At 41.0% G+C, this 24,260-nt stretch overlaps 4 protein-coding genes and 1 pseudogene across 5 annotated transcripts in view; 4 read left to right on the forward strand and 1 right to left on the reverse strand.

The window, feature by feature from the left end:
• Positions 1-24,260, forward strand: part of LOC309326947 (olfactory receptor 14A16-like) — a gene marked incomplete at both ends in the record, with an annotated part of 47,340 nt that overhangs the window by 14,013 nt on the left and 9,067 nt on the right. The gene's annotated exons all lie outside the window — the stretch shown is intronic.
• LOC309328450 (olfactory receptor 14I1-like) lies at positions 1,502-2,437 on the forward strand (the record flags this gene model as incomplete). Its single annotated transcript, XM_081838446.1, has 1 exon — positions 1,502-2,437. The coding sequence occupies one exon, from the start codon at positions 1,502-1,504 to the stop codon at positions 2,435-2,437; it is 936 nt and encodes a 311-aa protein (XP_081694572.1).
• LOC309328451 (vomeronasal type-2 receptor 26-like) lies at positions 5,270-10,289 on the reverse strand (annotated as a pseudogene). Its single transcript has 6 exons — positions 10,144-10,289; positions 8,940-9,231; positions 7,481-8,342; positions 6,741-6,968; positions 6,469-6,595; positions 5,270-6,171 (listed from the first exon to the last, which is right to left on the reverse strand). The product of its transcript is annotated as a vomeronasal type-2 receptor 26-like (transcript).
• The window catches only part of LOC309328453 (olfactory receptor 14A16-like), a gene marked incomplete at both ends in the record, with an annotated part of 9,874 nt that continues 2,363 nt past the window's right edge, over positions 16,750-24,260 (forward strand). The window contains one exon of the mRNA XM_081838452.1: positions 16,750-16,974. Coding sequence (XP_081694578.1) covers positions 16,750-16,974 — 225 coding nt within the window. The remainder of the gene's footprint in view (positions 16,975-24,260) is intronic.
• On the forward strand, positions 22,140-23,087 carry LOC309327500 (olfactory receptor 14I1-like; the record flags this gene model as incomplete). Its single annotated transcript, XM_081836801.1, has 1 exon — positions 22,140-23,087. The coding sequence occupies one exon, from the start codon at positions 22,140-22,142 to the stop codon at positions 23,085-23,087; it is 948 nt and encodes a 315-aa protein (XP_081692927.1).

Below are 24,260 nucleotides of genomic sequence, written 5' to 3' on the forward strand. Positions count from 1 at the left end.
TTTTTCAGACATTGTGGGGGGGTGGACTATATTTTGAAAATAAATAAACAATGAATGAATTCCTATGCCCCACAAATAATCCAGAGATGCATTTTAATTAAAAGGACACATTCTACTCATGTAAAACACACTGATTCTCGGACTGTCCGCAGGCCGGATTTAGAAGGCGATTGGGCCAGATCTGACCCCCAGGCCTTAGTTTGCCTACCCATGTTTTATGTCAATATAATACATTCAATTTAATATTTATGTGTAGCAGACTACATTCAAAATAGGCTGTTACACTGTTACCTTAGAATTCTGTCTTATTCGCAAACACATGTATACTCTGTTACTTAGTTCTGAAAAACCAGGAGCACCTATAACTGAGGATAGCAGTATGTTATAGTTTCCAATTTCAATACCTGACATTTCCATATATATATATATATATATATATGAGAATGAAAGATTAGGTAGTGGACTAGTCATGTAGATGTAGACAGTATTTTGCAAGATAGACATATAGAAGCACCCTAATTCAGTGGTATACAAAGTGCTTTGTATGCAAGATCTCCCCATTTGACAAATGGTTTCAGGTTTGGGAGCTGCCAGTCCAACACTATCTTCTTCAATTGATATCTAAATGCCATATAAAACATACGTTTAACATCATGATTATCTCTTCAAAGATTACTACAGTGGTACCTTGGGTTACATATGCTTCAGGTTACATACGCTTCAGGTTACAGACTCCACTAACCCTGAAATATTAACTCAGGTTAAGAACTTTGCTTCAGGATGAGAACGGAAATCGTGCAGCAGCGGTGCAGCAGCAGTAGGAGGCCCCATTAGCTAAAGTGGTGCTTCAGGTTAAGAACAATTTCAGGTTAAGAACGGACCTCCAGAACGAATTAAGTTCTTAACCCGAGCTACCACTGTATAGCAAATGAAGGTTTGAATTAGGCCACAAGAGATGGGACAGCTCTCCAAGTGACATTAATAGCAGCTTCCTTTGTGGGGCAAAGCAACTAAAGGAAGTAGTTAAAAAACCCCCAGATAGCTTCATGTTACTGCAAGATTACTTAGAGTCCCTCAAACATGCAGACTGAGCAGAAATAGAAAATATTAGTTAATATATAAAGTTTGGAGTGAAATCAGTGTTTGAGATAGTTTATATAATAACAGATATGCATGCTTCAAATTACAAATGGGCTATTTTGGCATAATCTTTAATCTCAATTGTTTTTACACTACTTGATTAGCAAAAGAATGGGGCATATATAATGAAATTTCAGGAAGCATGTTTTTTTTTGTTTTGGCTTTTTTAATGTTCTGTATTCTGATTTTAATCTGTTGGGAGCAGCCCAGAGTGGCTGGGGAAACCTAGCCCGATGGATGGGGTATAATAAATGAATGAATGAATGAATGAATGAATGAATGATATAATTAGCTCATTAATTATTATTAACACATTTTAGCTTCTTCCTCCAACAGAGAAAATGCAAATACTGAAGAAAAAATGAGCAATCTTACTTCCATATCAACGTTTCTGCTGTGGGAATTCTCAGATGTACGAGAACTACAGATCTTATATTTCTTTCTGTTCTTAGGATTGTACTTGACGACTATGGCTGGGAATCTTCTCATTATTGCTGCATTTGCGCTAGACCATCACCTCCATACACCAATGTACTTTTTCCTAACTAATTTGGCAATGATGGACATGGGCTCTGCTTCTGTTATGATGCCCAAATCATTAGCCAATTCCATCATGAACAGCAGATCTATTTCTTACTCTGGGTGTGTGGCCCAGGTTTTCTTCTATATGTTCTTTGTAGCAGCAGATTTTGCCATTCTAACAGTAATGGCACATGATCGCTATGTTGCCATCTGCAACCCATTACAGTATGAGACAATTATGCACAAAGGAGCTTGTATTCAGATGACCCTCATTGTGTTGATTGCTAGTCTTCTTCATGCCATGTTACACACTTGTAGCACTTTTGCAATCACCTTCTGTTCAAATGACGTCCATCAGTTCTTCTGTGAAGTTCCAACATTACTGAAGCTCTCCTGCTCTAATATCTACCTTGTCGAAGTAGGGGTTATTGTGGTAGGGTGTTGCCTGGGACTAGGATGCTTCATGTTCATTATCATAACATACATGCAGCTATTTGCTACAGTGCGCAGAATTCCTTCAGTACATGGTCAGAAAAAAGCCCTTTCCACTTGCCTTCCCCACCTCACTGTTGTCTCTTTGTTTATGGGCACTGCACTCTTTGCCTATGCAAAGCCTCCCACCGGTGCGTCTTCTGATCTGGATATAGCTTTTGCTGTGATCTATACCATAATTCCTCCCATGCTGAATCCATTCATCTATAGCATGAGAAACAAAGAAATCAAGACTGCTTTGTGGAAACTCTTAGATTTTGGGCATTCCTCTAAAAATAGATAAATATATATTTCTATAAAACAGCATCTGCACTTCTTCCTGTGAATGGTGGGCCCTGCAATTCCATTGTTCTGTGACCCTCTCACCTTATTATTCATGGAATTCATCCATTTGTTTTAAAATTGTATCTTTCATCTGCAACTGTTTCAATGATCAGATCTAATTTCCCATGTGTCTTCTTAGACATAATACCTAAAGGAGAGACATTAAGAGTGGGGCAGGGTGGGAAACCAGGAGGGCTCAGAACCCTCCCCTCCCCTTCCTATTTCTATTTACCAGTGTAACTGATTTTATATTATAGATCAAGTTTACTGATCAGTAACAGTGGATGAGTAGGAAAATTCCAGCCTGATGTTGACACAAGTCCTTGTTGTTATGGTGTTTTAAATTTCATGGTATATATTGTTGTACGCCATTCTATGATAATATATGAATTGGTGGTATATACCTTTGATATTAAAAACAAATAAACCAGATTTGTGAGAATATCAAGACAGTGGATGGCTCATAGACAGCAGGACAGCTGTGTGGGTATAGGCCTGAGTCGTCCAAATAAATGGTACTTAGAGAAGAATTGTTTCAAACGTGGAGCCAGTGTTCACACCTTCCCTAGGTTGATTGTATTGGCTCCTCTGTAACTCTCTCGAGGTGGTGAGGACAATGGGGTCAGGTCAATATGTGCACAGAGCAATAAGACAGGATGGCAAATCTTTCAATACTGGGGCATGACTGATGCCATGGCTGGTCATGGCTGTGGCCAATGCCCAGCCAGCCAGCAAAGGAACTCCCCAAGACCTGGGCCCTTATTTCCCCATTTGTACCTGGCTTTTGACTGGGAGGTAACACCCCCATGGTTGCAATGACCAAGGGGGAATCCCCACTGGCCAGAGACCAGGAGGGTCTGGCTGGCCAGGAAGGAGGCAGAGGGTTAGGGTCTGCAAAAGATGCCCATCAGGAAAGTGGTGAGCATCCATTATAGTAATCATATTCAGGCCAAGGAATACAATACAGCAAGTCACTATTTGCTATCAGCAATTCTTAAGAAGGCCTGGAGGTACACCAAATGGGTTTTAGATCTTTAGATCTTTTGAATTCATAGACATATCTCTTTAGTATTTCACTGTAAAACCCTCTTGTCAGACATAACACATAACTCCAATTCTAGCCAAAGTTTATTGATGGTCCAAGTTAAAGGTTATATATTGATCTACATTTTGGGGGATGTGAAAAACTTCCCTGTACACACAAAATTAAGAAACAAAGTATACAATATTATTAGTTACATGCAGCATTCTATATCATGGCAATGAGCAATAAATAATTGTAAAAGGAATACATTTGCATCCATAATTAATTATTAGCTAATTAATACAAATTGTATCTCAACCTACGTCACTAGAACAAAAACATACATCATGCCTTTCAACCATTAAACTTTCTGTGTGGGGGTAGTTGAGGTGTGCTTTGTCCAGGGCTTCTTTTCCCCAGCTGGAATTGAGTTCTGGCAACTCTCAGGTCGGTGTCTTTGCCATTATAAGAGAACAAGGTGAGTTCATGATGCATTCCAGCCCCTCGTTATCTAGAAAAATAGCACTACCTTTGCCTCTTACTTCCAGATGTGAAAAAAGAAAGAAAAAGACATGTTATGGGGTGGGGAACCTATGGACAGTCATATGTTGTTGGATTCCATGCCCCAGATAGCATGACCTATGGATAGGAATCATGAGAACTGTACTCCAGAACATCTAGAGAGCACAGGTTCATCGCTTCTGTTCTAGAGAGACAAACAACTTAGGAAAGAGAAAGAATCAGTCTCACAGGAAAACTGTAGCAAACTGTTATGGCTCTCGTCACAAATGCGAGACGACTCTGCCTGTTAATTATTTCAGATTTATTGCTAAAACAACAAACTAGGATGGAGCTCCTATACTCATCATCCTCCCCAGAAGATGGAGTTGCCCAGACTGAGCTCATCCCCCTTCCCCAGCACAGAAGCCCCCACCTTCTCTTCCAGTAACGTTTGCACGTCTTGGCCACTTTTGAGATCCTATGAGATTTGGGAGAGAATGTTTCCTGCATTCCAACTTCTGGCTCATTATTGGAACTCTCACACAGCTGCCTGTCACTTTGGCCCTGTTTTTCTCGTCCCCTTTGTTCCGAGCTTAGATTACAGCTGCTCTCCCCCTCCTCTCTGCCTTCCGCTGCTAACTGTTCTCTCCTTATGCCTGCTTCTGATCCTCCTGTCTGCACCTGAGCTTCGCTGACACAAGCTCTAGGATAGTCTATGGGATAAGCAGAAATATATCACTGCAAATGGAACACTTGAACTTTGTACGATAATATTTAATACACATAACACATTCATGTGTTCCATTGAACTAAAAATTCAGTTCCATTGAACTGAAAATTGTTGGAAAACTGGTTTAATGGCTGTGACCGAAAATATAATGCATTTAAGTTTCATTCCTGGCAGTAAGCAGAGGGGGGGAAAATCCAGAAACAACTATCACATCACAAAGCTGTTTCAGAAGAGGTTGTAAAACAATATATCCACCAGATGGTGGCCAAAGCAAGGTGTTCATATATAGTGCAGTGGCAGAGTGTATGCTTTGTAGGCAATAAATAAATAAAATGCTGAATTTCTGGAACCTTGGGTGAAAAGATCCTAAAAATCAGGTTAGTCAGTTCTGAGAAAAAAATGATTTGGAGAGCTTTAGGGAAGATCTGCAAATGTGACAATACCAAGGGTGAATTTCCCAGAGGTATACTAGTGCATATGCATCCAAAAGGTACTGCACAACAGAATATAAGTGAACACAAATACATTTGAGTGTGTCATGCTTTTCTTCTTATTATCTGTTCCCTGTTATTCAGCTCAGGCCTCAACACAATGATGTAACATTTGGGGGCAAATATGCAGCCCAGCAACCCAGCACTAGAGGCTAAAATAGAAAAGATCTCCACAGCTACCATGTACTTTCCCTTGGAGCTCAGATAGGATGGGATAAAGGATAACCAAACACTGCAAAAGACCAACATGCTGAAGGTGATGAATTTGGCTTCGTTGAAACTGTCAGGTAACTTTCTAGCAAGGAAAGCCACACTGAAGCTGATAATGGCCAGAAAGCCCATATAGCCTAAAACACAGTAGAAGAAAGTCAGAGATCCCTCATTGCACTCCAATATAAGTTCTTCTCTTACTGAATGAATGTCAACATCTGGGAATGGGGGAGAAGTTACCAACCACACAAAGCAAATGCCTGCTTGGATGAATGAGCAGGAAAGAACAATGGAGTTAGCTAATGACTTCCCCACCCAATTCCTCATGCTGGATCCTGGTCTGGTGGCCATGAAAGCCAGGACCACTGTGGTGGTTTTGGCCAACACACAAGAAACAGCTACTGAGAATATGATCCCAAAAGCAGTTTGTCGGAGAAGACATGTCACCTTCTGTGGCTGGCCAATGAATAGCAATGAACAAAGGAAGCAGAGCAAGAGGGAGACAAGGAGAGTGTAGGTGAGGCCCCGGTTGTTGGCTTTGACAATGGGAGTGCTGCGGTGCTTCAGAAATGCTGCTAGCACCAGAGCTGTGATCAAGGAAGAGAAAAGGGCAAAAAGGGCTAAAGCGACCCCCAGTGGTTCTTTGAAAGACAAGAAGGAAGCCAATCTGGGAACACAGGAATCTTGGTTCTTGCTTGGATAGCTTACGTCACTGCATTTGGAACAGTCATTCATATCTGAAAAGGGAAAGATAGGTGCTTTATGCCGCCATCTCTGCTAGTTCAAGGCAACTGGAGGAACACCAAATGGATACAATGCAAAGTAATGGTTATGTACCTTTTTATGTTCATCTGGTAACACTCTAATGTTTAAGGAGAAGGCGGGGGCAGGTGAGATTTACATCCTTTGAAGCAATAAACTTGTAGCCTGTATCTGCTGCACTGTCACTTGCTTCTGCTTTCTGGTGCTCTATCTTTGGTGTGCTCTGTAGTTTATCAAGAAGGTTTGACATCGTTTGGCAATATATTTCTTACCGTGTTGGATGGAAATCTTCCCTTCTGGACATGGGATGCAATCATAGCAGCAAAATGGATCCCACTCCTTCACTTTCTTGCTAAAACCAGGACGACAACTTTCACTACATACAGAATGAGGCTTTGCCTAATCCACAAATGAAAGAGGACCATGTAAGTACTAAAGAACAAAAGAAGAACAAAATATGGCTAAAGGTGGTGCCACCTCAGTTTTAACCCGTTCTGTTTTACTCCAGCCCTGCCAACTGAAATTACTAGCAATTGGCTCCTACCTGATTAAACCAGCTGTGCCACATTATGGCACTCTCATTGATGCTGAATACATTGTCCAGAAGACCTTGGGGGTCCACCTGTCCAACTTTCACTCTATGGAAGGATTGGTTTGAAGAAAAAATCCAGTTGAAAATGTCAAATCCAGCTACTAACTCCCCATTCTGGTCAAAGGAAACCTGGTCACCAGCACTGTTGTTAAAGGAGACTGTTCTCAGAAAGTGATGGGACTAGAATGCAAAGGGAAATGTAAGAGTGTGGGGCATGATGCATTTTAACAGTAGTGCATTGAATCTTTTAGATGGAGTTATAAAAACGCTTTCCTTTGATGAAGAGATGTCCCCCCCCCCCGCCACTCCCCTTCCCTCAAATTGCAGTATAGCAATAACCAAATGAGAAAGAGTATTCATACATTTAAAGTTTACTTATGAGAAGCTTCCTTGAAATCTTTTTATTTATTCCTGACAGGTAGCTTCCTTAAAATACACTCAGAAACAAATGAATTCTCATGTTATTATTTTTTGAAAATCAGTTTTCTGTGTATATAATTGTCTAAAAGGGTAGATAATATCTTGGTGTCGATATAGTTAGATATAGACAGCATTTTCCCTACTTCATAGAGAAATGAAGTAATAGGAAATTGGGAGCCATATGCAGCTTGGGAGTCAGTTTACTCGGCATTTTGAGCCTGGTGGAATGTGCGCATAGACACTCTAGGTGCTGTATTCCTTGGGTCCATTACCTGCCAGAACTGTAGATTCCAAAGCTTCTGTCTCCCTTCAGCCCCCATTGCTCTGTATGGGAGTCTAGATGAGAACATCGTTTGTAAAGCATAGGCCACAGCATAGACAGCATTGTAGATGCTGTAGCTGTGACCAATCATCCTTGTTTCAAAAAAGGGTCCCGGAAGACTCTCTAGTTTCTCTTCCCCAGTACAAAAATCTCCATCCAATTGCTCAGTTACTCGATTTGCAAATATACAACCAAATGCATGTTGCCAGAAGTCCAGGATAAAGCCATCTCCTTTTGCATTCAGAGGTTTCCTATTCTCAACATAATGTTGAAATCCTGAAGGATCCTTGGAGTGAATTGAGAAGGAGAGAGCACCATGGATTATGTCTATACTCCCAAGTCCTTTGATATGTAATAGATGTGAGCTCCATCTGGGCTGTCAGTATCCACACTATACCTTTTTCTTTATTTGTCACATGTTGTTGTTCTGATAGGTATGATAGCCATCGCAAAAAAACAACTGCCAATGATTCTGCATAGGCAACCACTGCATTGGCTTTACTCTCAATGAGTTTATCATGTATTTTTGCTCCCTGAGTAAACATGCTATTAATTTCACTGACAATTGTTTGTTTGTGGCTTCTTTCTATGAAGGCAAAACAGATACCACTCTGGGAGAAAAGTGGAAATACAGTTTGGACAAATCTATCTCCATATTCATCGTTGGAAGTAAGGATTCCAATCCATATCCACTTGAAATGCAGAAGCAAAGAGAGAATCCCTGCATACTGAATTGCTTCCTGGGGTGTCATCTGGTAAAAAGAAAGGCCCGGGGTTTTGTCATTCATCACTGGAGCAGGGCTATATATGAGCTAAAGGAGGTGTGAAGGAGAATAGAGAATGAGAGAAGTTTTTTCTTTTTTTTTCTATTTGAAGTCTTCAAAGAAATCTACATTCGTCAAATGAACAATTCTTATAACTCTCCTGGAACGTTAAAATTGTATCTTTCCCATGCAGCATTGTGGCTTCAGTGACAAGTTACTGAAAAGTTACACAGCTACTCTACTACTGGGGAATATTCACTTTCCAGATGTGGTGTAGAAGAGGACCCCTCTGACTCCCACTCCCCTTTCAGGACTCCTGATGACACTGCGGTAGGACCTTATCCAGACCAGCGTTCTGATGTTCCCCTTCTGCCAAATTGGAGGTTTCCTCCTTCTCCCCTTCAGAATAATCCTGCCAACCTCACTGTGTCCTGATTGTCTTCATGGGACCCATGATAAGTTTATGCTCTTAAAGTACATTCTCTCAATTCAGATTTACAGATCAATTCAGCGGGCTTTATTGCTTGGCTTAGATTTGATGTTTGTCTGTTTATAAGGAAAATCTACCTGTTTGCTCCAATTGTACCTCCTTCTGTCCCTTTCACCCTTTGTCTGCCTCTAAAAATCTGGAAGGATCTGTCCTACCTGTGGAATCTTGTAAATATCCAAGACTGTTGCCATGTGCAAGGAGGTCAGTGGGTCCAGTCCTCCAATAACAGCAATGAGGTTATCCTGGATGTCACATTTGTAGTTTGGGAGATGTTTCCATGGTGTGAATATAAGTAGCATTGTAGCATGGTAGGTCCCTTTGGCAGTGAAATAGCTGTCATAAATGCGGATACCCAAGGTGATGTTGGGTAACAGCTGAGGGTTTTCATTTATTTCCTTGATTGCAAATGCCAAGGTGAGAATGTGTTGGTAATTTTTTGTCACCACACTAGAAGGAGAGATATATTCTGTATTAGAATGTCATTCTGCAGTAAGGCTAGGACCCTGGTGGCCTATAGATAACCAGATCAAACTCATAAAGCCTTTTCAGCCATTCTCCACCCCAGCAGTGAAATAAATTGACAGGCTTAAAGCCACCATCTACTGCAGTGTGCTGTCATTACTGTGTTGCCAAAGCATGCTTGGAGCAAGGAGGTAGCTGCAAGGGCTCTTCTGATTTCAGCCAAGCAGAGAAGCACACCTGCCCTGTCGCCTGCTTTCATCTAATTCCACCCATGATTGGCAAAAGCATATATTCATTTTGTTAAAAGGCCAGTTCCATGGAAGCAACAATGCAGTGCGCCTGTTGAAATATGTTAAATGATCAAGCCACATTTCCAGTATCGGCTGAGAGGGCAGGAGACGGGAGTTTTTAAATATCTCTTTCAGGTGACATCTCTCCAATGAAGAGGGGGATGTGTATGCATGTGTATTTTGTCTGTGTATGTATGTATGTGTGTGTGTGTTTTGTGTCCAGTACATGCATATTATTTGATCATGGGATTTTGGAGATGATGGCATGTGACTCTAGACTTGCGGCAAAGGGTGAATATGGACCTTGGCTGAACATTTCCCCTCACCTGTGTACTGCATCTGTAAGATTATCACCATCTTCATTACTAGAGCATTAAATAGGCAATTTATTGAAAAGCACTTCTCCTAAATGAAGATTAAATAACCAAACCATATGAAAGTTGGAGTACTTCTGCACTGCAGTTTATTGAGTGCTTGTTGCTGCAAACAATATTAGTGGAGGTCCCACAGTGAAATCTATTAAAAGTGAGACAAACTGAGGCGGCAGCTGCCAAGACACATTACTCAAGTGACAGAAAGAATAATGCATTAAAAACAAACTCCTTACAGAAGCTCTTCATGCAGAGTCTGTGGTGGTACTTCTGTGAACGGTATTAAATTTGTGACGATGATGCTCTGGGAAACAATTCCACCAATGAAGAGGTCACCTGGCTGCTGATAGTCATGAAGTGGAGGGTGTGGATCTTTAACCATGCAGTTAAGAATGTGATCCTTGCATGCCATATGAGGAAGCTGTATCAGAAGAAATGCTACTAGAATCTCCATCCTAAATACAATATATTATTATTATTATTATTATTATTATTATTATTATTATTATTTCTATATAGCCCTTCATCTAAAGATCACAGGGCTGTTTACACTATTTTAAAAACACGCAAAATGTGTAACAAAGGAATTAAGGAATTAAAACAAAAATGGGGCAAAAATACAGATTGGTACACATAATTTTTCTTCTCATGTTCAAAATCAGAAAACAAATAACTATTCAACAGCAATACAGACTTCATTTTCAAAAGCTTGCAATTTTTCCTTGCCTTTGACATGGATGCTCCTGTTTCCTTCTATTCTCATCTTTTAAGGTTCCAACTTAAAATGCAAAACATCAGATATCAAAGTGGAAGTGTCTTGTGTGTATTTTGTCCTGGCCCCAGATTGGAATGCTATGAGGGATATATTTGTATCATCCTGCAAAAGTTGTATTTCTTTTATTTTCTGTTTTTGCTGGTGGCCACTGCAATTCTTTGGGGTTTTAGTATAAGAGAGGAAATAATTATAGTCCTTTTGATAATTAATGGGCAGGCTAATCTCCAGTTTGAAGTTGTGAATTCTCTGAGGAATTTCTCCTCCACATTTGAAGAGAAGTTTCCCATTTTGTTTAACTAAGTTGAGTCTCTGCCATGGAGAAAATGGTCAAAATTCAGGACTGCAATGTTACGTTTAAGGAATAAATTTGTATTAATATTTGTGTGAATCACACTCATAATTGTTTGCGGAAGAAACACATGAGTCAGTATGATTAAATGGTTAAGAAAACTAGGAATTATTATTATATTTAGGACTATTCATTTTTTATTTTATTACTGGTTATTTAAACATGATTTTTGAAAAAGGAAACCTATGACTACATAGATAATTTTGAGCTGTTATCTATTAAAGCAATACATATACATAAACTTCCTCCAATCTAAAGTTACAACACAATAATAATTACCGGTATACCATGTCTAATAGTAATAATAATTTATGATTTATACCCCACCCATCTGACTGGGTTTTCCCAGCCACTCTGGGCGGCTTCCAACAAAGTATTAAAATATAGTGGTCTGTTAAACATTAAAAGCTTTCCTAAACAGGGCTGCCTTCAGATGTCTTCTAAAAGTATGGTAGTTGTTGTTCTCTTTGACATCTGTTGGGAGGGCGTTCCACAGGGTGGTTGCCACTACCGAGAAGGCCCTCTGCCTGGTTCCCTGTAATCTGGCTTCTCCCAGTGAGGGACCACCAGAAGGCCCTGGGTGCTTCTGTATGGTCTTTCCTTCATTACCTATTCATTGAGCAAGCGAACAAAAAACTCTCTCTCTAAGCAGCTCCCACTGCACGTGATCTCTTTGCATTCCTTTCTACCTGAGGGGGTTAGGACATTTGAGCAGAGCATGTCTCATTGTCAAATGTAGACACTTAGGGATGTGTTTACAACCTTGGGAGTAAAGCTGCTCCTAGCACAATATAAGGCAGTATAAAGAAACAATAGGCCGAAGGCTTCTAGGCTGGCTAGTTAGTTGAGCTTATATTGTACATCTCCACGTGCATCAGTTTTACTTTTAAGAAAATCTGAGTATATTCAAAATACTTAAAAGGAAACAACTAGAAGTGATTTTTAAAGCTTTTCGGCAGCTGCCAAGACAGAATGCCTTAGAAAATATTGACACTAGTATTGTCAAAATACGATCAGCTGCGGACTATAGCAAACTACAGACACATTGCTTTCTTATTAGCTGTGCCCTGTTGCTCAGGCCAGGCTTAAACTCAATGATGTAACACCTGGGGGGAAAGCTGCAACCCAGCAGCCCAACAATGGAAGTTAAGTGAAAAAATATATCCACAGGCACCATGTATTTTCCCTTTGTGCTCAGGTAGGTTGGAACAAAAGATAACCAAACACTGCAAAATATCAACATGCTGAACGTGATAAACTTGATTTCAATAAATCTGTCGGGTAGTTTCTGGGTAGGCAAAAAAAGCCATGCTTGGCTGACAATGGCCAAGAAACTCATATAGCCCAGGACAGAGTAATACATGACAGATGATCCCTTGTTACGTTTTATCTGTGTGAAAGTGACTTTACTGGCACTTCCAATGAGTTTTAATATGTTTTTGAAATAAAGAAGGCAGCCCTCAGACAACTTCACAAGTATTGTTGCCAAACCCATGCATTGATTGGTTCATTGATATGTGCTCTAATCCTCATATCTGTCTTCCCATCCACACATGGGAGACTGCAAGGAAGAAGAAGAGTAGTTTGGATTTGATATCCCGCTTTATCACTACCCTAAGGAGTCTCAAAGCGGCTAACATTCTCCTTTCCCTTTCCTCCATAACAACAAACACTCTGTGAGGTGAGTGAGGCTGAGAGACTTCAAAGAAGTGTGACTAGCCCAAGGTCATCCAGCAGCTGCATGTGGAGGAGCAGGGAATCGAACCCGGTTCACCAGATTATGAGACCACCACTCTTAACCACTACACCACACTGGGACAAAAGAGCTGAGCTCCCTCCAAAATGCAGTATGCTCTGGAATGCTGCATCAGACACAGAGTGCTTATATGAATTATTTCTTTTTGTTTGTGACAAAAAACAGAGGCAGCAATAATTGGAGTGGGGGAATTCCAGTTCTGATCAGCTGTTTAGACTCATGGGAGTGTTTTCCCCAAATGCCAAAGCAGATATCCAATGAACCTCCTACACATACAGCTTTTAAAACCTGATTTAGAAATAAAACTGCTACACCATATTTTGGCAACGGTGAAAGAAGATGTAAAATTCTCAGACGACTCTATTAATGTATGACCTACAACAGCTAAACAAAAGACTTCACCTACCCACAATGAAACCCGCTTGTTTTTAAAGAGCCTAGGTAAGTTTTGATTTTTGAAATATTAATTTAATGCTATCCATAGTAAGAAATCTATTATTCCTTTTCTTTTCTTATTTCATCATTCCCTGTCTCTCCACCTTCATCTCTCTCTGGCTGTTACTCTTACAGCTCAAGTTTCCCTGAGCAGTTTTGTTGTGGTGGTGGTGGTTGCTTCTGGGAACAGAAATCCAAATTAATCTAAAATTGTCACCCAGCCACTCAGAGATGATCTAAGTCATTATGCTGACTGAGATTAAGGTTGACTTGCGCTCTCTCTCTGCCTCACCCCAATTCCCTGTGCAAAGACTAGGGATGGGGCAACATTGTAAACCACACACGAGGGCAGAGGCTACCGTAGGAGGCATTGGGCAGGTCACAAAACACAAATCCAGTTCTGTCCTCTAATATTTGGCTGCTTCTTGCTTATTGTGCTGCCTAGCTTTTCCTCAGTGGCTTTTTCAAAGAAAAGCTGCAATGCAGCAGTGGAGGTACCAACATTTGTAAGGTTGGCCCAAGACATATTGGTACCTGGGGTGAACATCAAAACAGCACTCCACTCCCTGCCGGAAAAGAAAGTGTGAGTGAAGATATTCAGGAACAAGCAGAAAATAAAGATCTACACCATGGTTTGCTGCCTCTGCTACCTGAGACGGTTACCTCACCTCACCTCACCTCATGGCTGACTCTGAGCATGTGTAACATGAGCAGAACAATGCATGAACATAAATGAAACCTCTTGGCTGTCTTGATGCTTTTGTACTTAATCAGGCACATTTACCAATTTCAAGGAAAGAGGAATTACTTTAGAGAAATATTCACATACACTGTGCAAATCTGCTCATGCAAGGAGCAGGTGGAAGCAGGAATGTGGCAACACACTGAACAGTTAGCCCACAGCTAACAAACCACCAATCCTCCCCAAAATGTGCTAAAAGATTTTCACACCAGCAGTGACTGCTGATTTTGCCACAGATTAGGGATGCAGGTGGCACTGTGGTGTAAACCACTGATCAGAAGGTTGGCAGTTCGAATCCCCGTGATGGGGTGAGCTCCTGTTGCTTGGTCCCAGCTCCTGCCAACCTAGCAGTTCGAAAGCATGTCAAAGTGCAAGTAGATAAATAGGTACCGCTCCAGCGGGAAGGTAAGCGGCGTTTCCGTGCACTGCTGTGGTTTGCCAGAAGTGGCTTAGTCATGCTGGCTACATGACCTGGAAGCTGTACGCTGGCTCCCTCGGCCAATAAAGCGAGATGAGTGCCGCAACCCCAGAGTTGGTCACGACTGGACCTAATGGTCAGGGGTCCCTTTAGCTTTACCTATAGGGAAATATGGCAACCTGTTTAGGGCGTATTGTCACCTCCTGGAAGAATTTTCAGATGACTCTACGAATGTATGACTAGTCATGATCTCCAATAGCTAAACATAAACATCACCTACCCACAAAGAACCACAGCTGTTCTTAAAGAGACAAGGTAAGTTTTAATTTTTGAACAGTGAATATAAAGCAACCTATGGTCATAAATCTATGATTCTTCATATTGGTATTCATCATTCCCTATTTCTCCTCCAACATTACTCTTGGACTGTTACTCTTTCACCACTTTTTTTTTGTTGCTTCTGGGAACAGAAACCCAGATGAGCCACTCAGGGTTGATCCAAGACCTTTTGCTGGCTGAGATGAAGGATGTCTTCCTCCCCACACCCCGTTCCCTTCTTAAAGACTAGATATAGGACAGCATCTTAAACCACATATGAAGGCAGCAGACTTGTAAAGAGGCAGGTCACATAGCCCTAATCCAGCTCTGTGCTCTTAGTACTTTCCTGCTGTACTACCTAACTTTTGCTCAGTGCCTGCTCAAATAAATGCTGCAATGCAATCCAGGATGTGTCACAAGAGCAGAATCACATGCACATACATGCTGCCTCCCGGAGTCCTGGTGTGGCTGCCATGCTGCTTTTTCACTCAGTCAGACACATTCTCCAATTCCAAGGAAAGAGGAATTAATTGGTTTAGAGAAATAGTGGCATACACATTAAATCAACTCTTTTTGGAGCAAACAGTCCCAATCATTGATTTTCATTATTACGTTTCTTGTGCAAATCTGCTAATGCAAGGAACAAATGAAAGGAGGAGTGGGGCAATAGAGGTTAGTCACTGAAAAGTCAGCCCAAAGCTGACAAACAGCCCACCCCCCCAAAAAAGCGCCAAAGAGTTTGCACCCCAGCAGTGACTGCAGATGTACAATGGGTTATTTTTTGCAGATTTTGCTAGAGATCTTCTGTGGAAAATGTGGATTAAAGGGGGGGGAGTACAGACTATATGTGTACTTTGTATGCATGTTGTCCTCTAGCTGCTGCAAAAACATGCATCATTAGGACCCATAACTGAGTAGTGAGCCCCTTTGCACATATATGTGCAATATGTGTGCAAGTGGCTTCTCTTTCTCCTGTTCCATCTAATGCACAGATATCAAGGGAAGGCTAGAGGGATATAGAATCATGTTGCAATGCACACATTTGTGAGTCGAGGCCCCACCCCCCCACTTTATGATAAAATAAGACACATGGACACAAGTATTTTAGGTTAATGGGCTAAAAAAGGCCACAACTTTATTGGTTACAGAATGTGAGTGATATTGGCTTAGGCACTGGATCTAAACTGACTATATTTGACTCCTGCCTGCTCTGCCGGGAGTCACACAAGGGTTAACAACCAGTAGGGGAAGCTTGTTGACACAAATCAACTGGAAGCTTTCCCCTAGAGTCATTGGAGGATTGTGCCATGGCCCTTGTCACCACCTGGGCTTTGGACAGGAACCACGACCACTGAATTCCTTTAATGGAATACCCTTCAAAGGGAGGGGTAGGTGATGACCACAACCTCCCCTCCAACACACAACACATTTTCCAATGCCAAACTGCCAAACCTTACAAAGTTGTGATGATTTGCTTTGAGGTAAGCAAAAAAACCAAGTGGCTGGTGCCAATCTGCCAAGTGGAAAAAAACCCCAACCATGCCTCTTCAACAGGCGACCAACTGAGGTCCATAACAAGCTCAGTTGTTGAATGCATGAAAATAAGAGGAAGGAAAGGAGGGAGGGAGAAAGATCCGTGTGTGCAGGAAACAAACAGACTGAGCCACAGTTCCACACTGGTTTAAGAGCGGCAAACCATGCCCCACAGCCAGCCATATTGGCTGTCTGTGGGCATGACACAGGCCAGGGACTCATTGATGCAGTGGACCATCCATGCCCCCTGCGAAGAGTGGGAAGCGATACCTGCTCACAACCCCTCCCCTTGGCGAAGAGGAGAGGCTTTGCAAAAGGTGTACAAGGGAAATGAGTGGACATAGTGAGTGGGAAAAAGAACCATCATATTGTTTTCCCAGCGGGAATTAAACAAAGGAAAATAAGATGCATTTGACTGTTAAATTAAAGGAGCTCTGTTTAAATCAAACTAGATAATCAATATTTGTATGCTAAAAATTCTTGATTTCTTACTTGTACAGGTAGCATGTGAACAAAATGCACAATCTTACATCCATGACTGTCTTTCTGCTGCTGGAATTCTCAGATGTTCGAGAACTGCAAATCTTACACTTCTTCGTATTTCTGATAGTGTACTTAACGGCAGTAATAGGGAATCTCCTTATTGTTATTGCTATTGTGCTTGATCATCACCTCCACACACCCATGTATTTCTTTCTACTGAATTTGGCCATCATGGATCTTGGAACAGTTTCAGTCATGGTACCCAAATCAATGGCGATTTCCCTCCTAAATTGCAGATTTATTTCTTATTTTGGATGTGTTGCTCAAGTTTTCTTTTATTTCTTATTTGGAACATCAGATTATGCTCTGCTAACTATAATGGCACATGACCGTTATGTAGCCATTTGCAATCCACTCCACTATGAAACAATTATGCACAAAGGAGCCTGCATTCGAATGGTAGCCATTGGGTGGATTATTAGCCTTCTTAATGCCATATTACACACTGGAGGCACATTTGCCAACAGGTTTTGTTCTAATTCTATCAATCAATTCTTCTGTGAAATCCCAAAATTATTGAAGCTCTCCTGTTCTAACTTTTACTTAGTGGAAGTTGGATTTATTGTGCTAAGCTGTAGTATAGGACTTGGTTGTTTCATTTTCATCATCATAACATACATGGAGATCTTTTCTACAGTGCGCAAAATCCCTTCTGTCCTTGGTAAGAAAAAAGCCCTTTCCACTTGCCTCCCCCACCTCACTGTTGTCTCTGTGTTTCTGTTCACTTCAGTGTTTGCTTATACAAGGCCTCCCAGTGAAGCTTCTTCTGATCTAGATATAGCTTTTGCTGTGATGTACTCTATAATTCCTGCCACATTGAATCCATTCATCTATAGCATGAGAAACAAAGAGATCAAGGCTGCCTTGTGGAATCTCTTAGTGGTAGGGCATTCTTCTAAAATCATATCCAGAATTCTATAAGAAAGCATGTGTGTGCTTCGCAATCACCTTCTGTATTTGACTTTCCCCCTATAATCTGTTGTAGAACATCTGTTTTGCATGAAGGCAGCTCCTGGTTTAAAACTTGGCATCTCCAAGCAGGGCAAGGAATGATGCACTGTCTGAAGGCCCAGAGACCCACTGGAAGTCCGTGCATAGAATACAGAGCAAAATGTAACAATGGATGAATGCATATCAGGCAACTTTGACACAAATTCCCCCTAATGCGTCAACTTTATTCTGCATGTCTCCATAATTTGATCACCTGTGTCTTGCGATGGAGCCATATATCCCATGAATGACCCTATGAAGCCTCAGTCCTCCAACAGGGGGCTGAGAGGGATATATGCCCAATGCCTATGCTAAATACTACCAAATTTTGAAATCAATAAAGTTGTGGCCATTTTTTAAAAAATCCCAGAACATTGTCTTGTTCACTTTGTTCACCTTCTTAAATTGGGCCTTGTTCTCAGAGGTGGGGGGAAATACCATCATCTCATCCACACCATACATTTAAAGCACTCTTATCACCCTTAAAGATCCATGGCTTTCCTCCACCGAATCCTGGAAAGTCTGATTTACTGAACAATATGAGAGCTGTTAGGAGACCTTAACAAATCAAGATTCTGGGAACTTTCTCTTTATTGCATCCTCTCTCTTTACTGAATACAAAATGCACCTCCATTTAGGTAAAGGTAAAGGTAAAGGTACCCCTGCCCGTACGGGCCAGTCTTGCCAGACTCTGGGGTTGGTGCGCCCATCTCACTCAAGAGGCCGGGGGCCAGCGCTGTCCAGAGACACTTCCGGGTCACGTGGCCAGCGTGACAAAGCTGCTCTGGCCAGAGCCAGAGCCAGAGCCGCACACGGAAACGCCGTTTACCTTCCCGCTAGTAAGCGGTCCCTATTTATCTACTTGCACCCAGGGGTGCTTTCGAACTGCTATGTTGGCAGGCGCTGGGACCGAACGACGGGAGCGCACCCCGCCGCAGGGATTTGAACCGCTGACCTTTCGATCGGCAAGCCCTAGGCGCTGAGGCTTTTACCCACAGCGCCACCTGCGTCCCTTTAGGTAGTACTCGGCAAAAGGCTATAATCAAAGTTCTTTTGGGGTCAAGAGAATGATATGGGAAGTGGCAATTCAAAGGTAGGTTTCAGTGCTATCCTCTTATAATAGGAATTATATTTCTACATCTTATTGAACCAGTTGGAATTTTGGCAGCCAGGTTCTGCACTAACTGAAGCTCCTAGGTCATATTCATGGGCAGTCCTATGTATAATCCAATATATGATTCAACCAGGAGGTTACCAGAACATGGATTGCTATGGAAGTCTATCTCTATCTAGAAATGGCAACTATATTTGAATGTAATCAAACAAATCTGAACTAATGCTAACCATAGATTCACCACACGTGTTGTCATTTTTCATGCATTGAGGAACATCTTGTAGATGTTATTTCTTTGCATCTGCAGCTAGCATGGAAGAAGAAACATTACTTTGAGGAGTTTAAATGCCACTGTATTCTGCTCTGGTCAGACCTCACCTGGAGTACTGTGTCCAGTTCTGGGCACCACAGTTCAATAAGGACACTGACAAACTGGAACGTGTTCAGAGGAGGGCAACCAAAATGGTCAAAGGCCTGGAAACGATGCCTTATGAGGAACGGCTAAGGGAGCTGGGCATGTTTAGCCTGGAGAAGAGGAGGTTAAGGGGTGATATGATAGCCATGTTCAAATATATAAAAGGATGTCACATAGAGGAGGGAGAAAGGTTGTTTTCTGCTGCTCCAGAGAAGCGGACACGGAGCAATGGTTCCAAACTACAAGAACTTCCTGACAGTAAGAGCTGTTTGACAGTGGAATTTGCTGCCAAGGAGTGTAGTGGAGTCTCCTTCTTTGGAGGTCTTTAAACAGAGGCTTGACAACCATATGTCAGGAGTGCTCTGATGGTGTTTCATGCTTGGCAGGGGGTTGGACTTGATGGCCCTTGTGGTCTCTTCCAACTCTATGATTCTATGATTCTATGAAACAATGTTTTCAGATCAGCAATGCTGCACTCTTGGGAATAAGATCCCCAAATGGCAAAAGAAACTCAGAATAGCTCACTTTCCCATGTGTGCTGTCACTATTAGTTGATGCAACATTTAATGAATTTTACTGTAACATAGGCAGTCTTCATAAAGGCAACAAATCAATTACATATTCTATACTAAGGGTCACAGCAAGGGTAATGTGATCGGCTGGGAAAATGCAGGGACTCTCAAATCATCAAAAAATTCAACCCTAAAGCAGCTGGAGGGGAAACTGATTATTATAAATAAAGGTAGTTGAGTGGTTTTCTATTATTTTGATGTAATCTAGAGGTGCTGGTCACTTTTTTCATTTCCAGTCATCTATTGAGTTTCAAGTGGTCTCATGTATACTTGAAACATCAGAGTAATGATGCAGCCATCCTTAAACCATTCTACTTTACCAAATGTCTAACTTGTTAATTGTTTCCAATTTTTAAACCTTATTTAAAGTAGCCTAGCCCAAAAATTTATTTGGGACTGGATCTAGGTGAGGCAAGACCTTATTGAGCATGTTTATAGTATTATTGTGCTATTCCTTTTTAGGGAATCATATGGGAGGGGAAAGTTGCTATTTATCAAACAATGATTTTAAATCCTTGCTGGTCAGTCTCTTCTTGAACAATTATCGAGAGCAATAAAAATACCTGTATGCATCTCTAAATATATTATTGGATGTATTGTCACTTCCTGCAAGCATTTTAAATGACCTTTTATTTTTGTGCTGCTGACTTTACTGGCAGCTCCAAAGAGTTTTAAAATGTTTTTGAAATAAAGAAGGAAGTATTCAGACAACTTCATAAGTACTTTTGTCAAAGCATGCATTGATCGGCTGCAGTAATCCTCATAGCTATGTTCCAATCTGCATATGGGTCTGCAAGGGGCAGAAGGGAAGAGCTCCCTACAAAATGCAGTGGGATCTGGAATGCTGCATCAGACTCAGAGTGCTCATATTAACTATTAGATTGTGTGTGTTTGTGATTAAAAGAGAGGCAGCTATAATTGGGGGGGGGGCGATGACTTCTGATTCCAATCAGCTGTTTTGGATTCATGGGAGCAATTTCCCAGAATGTCAAAGCACATTTCCAATTAATGTCCTGCACATACAACTTTTAAAAACAAATTTAGAAATATAACCGCTGCACATTCTTGGTACATTCTGGGAAGTACCAAGAAAATATGAAAACTTCTTAGATGATTGTATGAATGTGCAATTAGTGATGATCTACAACAGCTAAACCAAAAACATCACCTACCCACAAAGAAACATAGCTGTTTTTAAAGAGCCAAGGTACTCATAAGTTTTTGAACTATGAATCTAATGATACCAATGGTGATCAATCTATGATGCTCTTTCTTTGTTTTCATCATTCCATGTTTCTCCCCCTACATTGCTCTTGGGCTGTTACTCTTTCACCACTTTTTGTTGCTTCTGGGAACAGAAATCCAGATTAGTCTAGAACCATCACCCAGCCAGTCAGGGTTGATGTGAGAACTTTTGATGGCTTCTATTTTGACTGGTATTTTGATGAGGACAACCCTGTGTGAATGCTACAGAAACATTCCAAGGATGACTTGCACCAAATCCACAATGAACTAACCATGCTATGGATAAGGGTGTGAGTAGGAGCTTCATCTCCCCCCACACTACCCTTCAGTTACTTCTATGCAGGGATAAGCTGAAATGGTACGACATCCTTTTTTATTGAAAACTTTTGACAGCTATGAGTCAGTGCCAATCACTGGTGTGTGTGTGCGTCGGTGTGTGCGTGTGTGTGTGTGTGTGTGTGTGTGTGTGTGTGAGAGAGAGAGAGAGAGAGAGAGAGAGAGATGGGGAGTGAGTGAAGGTGGGAGAAGGAAAGAGAATGGATGGATGGAAGTCCTGTCATGGCTATGCAGCTGAGGTATGTATTTGAATTCACTCCCCAATAGGAGCTTTCTTTTGGGGTAAAGGAACTAGTGACCATCTAGTGTCACCTTTGTATAATGCACTTAAAATGTTGTATTTGCAGCTGTAGAGTCTCAGAAATATTCAGAACACCAACAAAAATGAAAATTTCAATGATCATATATTCAATATTATTTTGTATTACAAAAGAATATTAATGTTTATTGGGTGGAAACTGCGCTTCTTAATACATTTAATAATAATAAATGAATGAGATACAGCTTACAAATGGAATGTTTTGGTGTCATCACTATGCAAAACTGTTTCACAACTGTTCATCAAAGCAAAATCTAATGGAGTTTATAGTGAAATATGAATAAACCTGTTTTAAATAACCAGTTAATACTGCCATATTAACACCTCCCAGTTTCTTCCTTCTACAGAATGAATGCAAGTACCGAAGACAAAATGAGCAATCTTACATCCATTTCCATGTTTCTGCTGAAGGAATTCTCAGACATACGAGAACTACAGATCTTACATTTCTTTCTGTTCTTAGGATTCTACTTGACAACCCTGGTTGGGAATCTTCTCATCATTGTTGCAGTAGCCTTTGACCATCATCTGCACAAACCTATGTATTTTTTCCTAACAAACTTGGCATTGATGGATGTTGGCTCCGTTTCTGCCATCATACCCAAATCTATGGCCAACTCCATCATGAACAGCAGATCAATTTCATATTCTGGGTGTGTGGCTCAAGTTTTCTTCTATTTCTTCTTTACATTCGCTGATCTTTCCCTTCTAACAGTAATGGCACACGATCGCTATGTTGCCATCTGCAACCCATTACAATATGAGATGATTATGTACAAAGGAGCTTGCATTCAAATGGTTGTCACTGTGTGGATTCTGAGTCTTCTTTATTCCATGCTACACACTTGCAGCACTTTTGTAATCACCTTCTCTTCTAATGTTGTCAATCAGTTCTTCTGTGAAGTCCCAAAGTTACTAAAGCTCTCCTACTCCAACATTTACCTAGTTGAAGCTGGGCTGATTATGCTTGGGTGTTTTATAGCACTAGGATGCTTAATTTTCATCCTCATAACGTACATGCAGGTATTTGCTGTAGTGCGCAGAATACCTTCGGTGCATGGTAAGAAAAAAGCCCTCTCCACTTGCCTTCCCCACCTCACTGTGGTATCTTTGTTTCTGGGCACAGCAATCTTTGCCTACACAAAGCCTCCCAGTAATGTTTCTTCCTTTCTTGATGTAGCTTTTGCTGTGATCTATACCATAATTTCTCCCATGTTGAATCCATTCATCTACAGCATGAGAAACAAAGAAATCAAGACTGCTTTGTGGAAACTCTTAGATTTCAGGCATTATGCTAAAAGTACATTTAGAGTTCTATAGAAATAGTTTTGTTTCCTCTTCTGCATATGTGTGGTTAACACTGGAATTTTTTCCACTTTGCAATGTAAGCATTTTAATATTCATTAGACATTGCTCTGTGATTCCTTCTCCTTATTATGCATGTCTTTTTAGCCTTGATTGTTCCTCTTCATTCCCATTGTGAATTGTTTATTTCATTTACAAGAGATTCAAATATAATAAAAGACAACAACCATTTCAGCAACAACATCAAAATCTAAAGCTTTGTAAGACAGTTTTGAAGGAAACCAGGTTTCACCTCATCATAATTATGTTTTTATTGTATTGTTCACCTTGCAAAATCTCATAGCTCAGTCAGTAGAGCATGAGACTCTGAATCTCAAGGTTGTGGATTTGAACCCATTTTGGACAAAAGATTCCTGCATTTCAGGGGGTTGGACTAGATGACTCTTGTGGTCCCTCCCAACTCTACAAATCTATGATCTATGACTCTATCTATACTGTACCATTTGTAACAGATTGTAATAGCTTATATGCCACTAAATTCTAAAATTATTATGTTTGCTTATTAAGACTTCACCCTTGCTCACTTCATTCAACATGTCCTCTGTTATTTCTTCACGTTCATCCTCTAGAGATTCCTCTTTTCAACCCATGTAACTTCTTTGCTCACTTTTCACCTTCCTAGCCCCATTTCTGAAGCTGCCTCAATGTTATATTCTGTAGTACCACTTTGCAACCCTATTTTCACCTTCACCCCAATGTCCATGCCTTGCGATCCATTGCACACAAACTACTGCCATTGTAAACTCCTGCATCTTTCTCCTTGCACTCATTGAAACTACTAAGCACACATCCTGCCCAATTATGCAGCCACCATTCCCTCCTTTTTGTCATACCCTTCCATGCCCCTTATGCCATCATCTTTCCACTTTTTTCTTGTAACTCCATTTGCACCCCACTTTTCACCATCACTGTCTTTCCCCTCCTCCCTACTTACTTTTCACAACCCCTCCACTTCCCAAACACACCCATTTCCATGCCCTTTCTTCTCTGTTTTCTGTGCACACACCCCTTTTAAAAAACAAAACAAAACAAAGTCCCTCCCTTTTCTATGTAATCTTTGCTCACTGAGTTTTTCTTCTCACTTTCCTCTAGCTCTCCTTTATTCCACTCTTTTCCTCTCAGGTCCCT

This window comes from Podarcis erhardii (assembly GCF_964252035.2).
Source record: "Podarcis erhardii genome assembly, chromosome: 13".
NCBI lineage: Eukaryota > Metazoa > Chordata > Lepidosauria > Squamata > Lacertidae > Podarcis > Podarcis erhardii.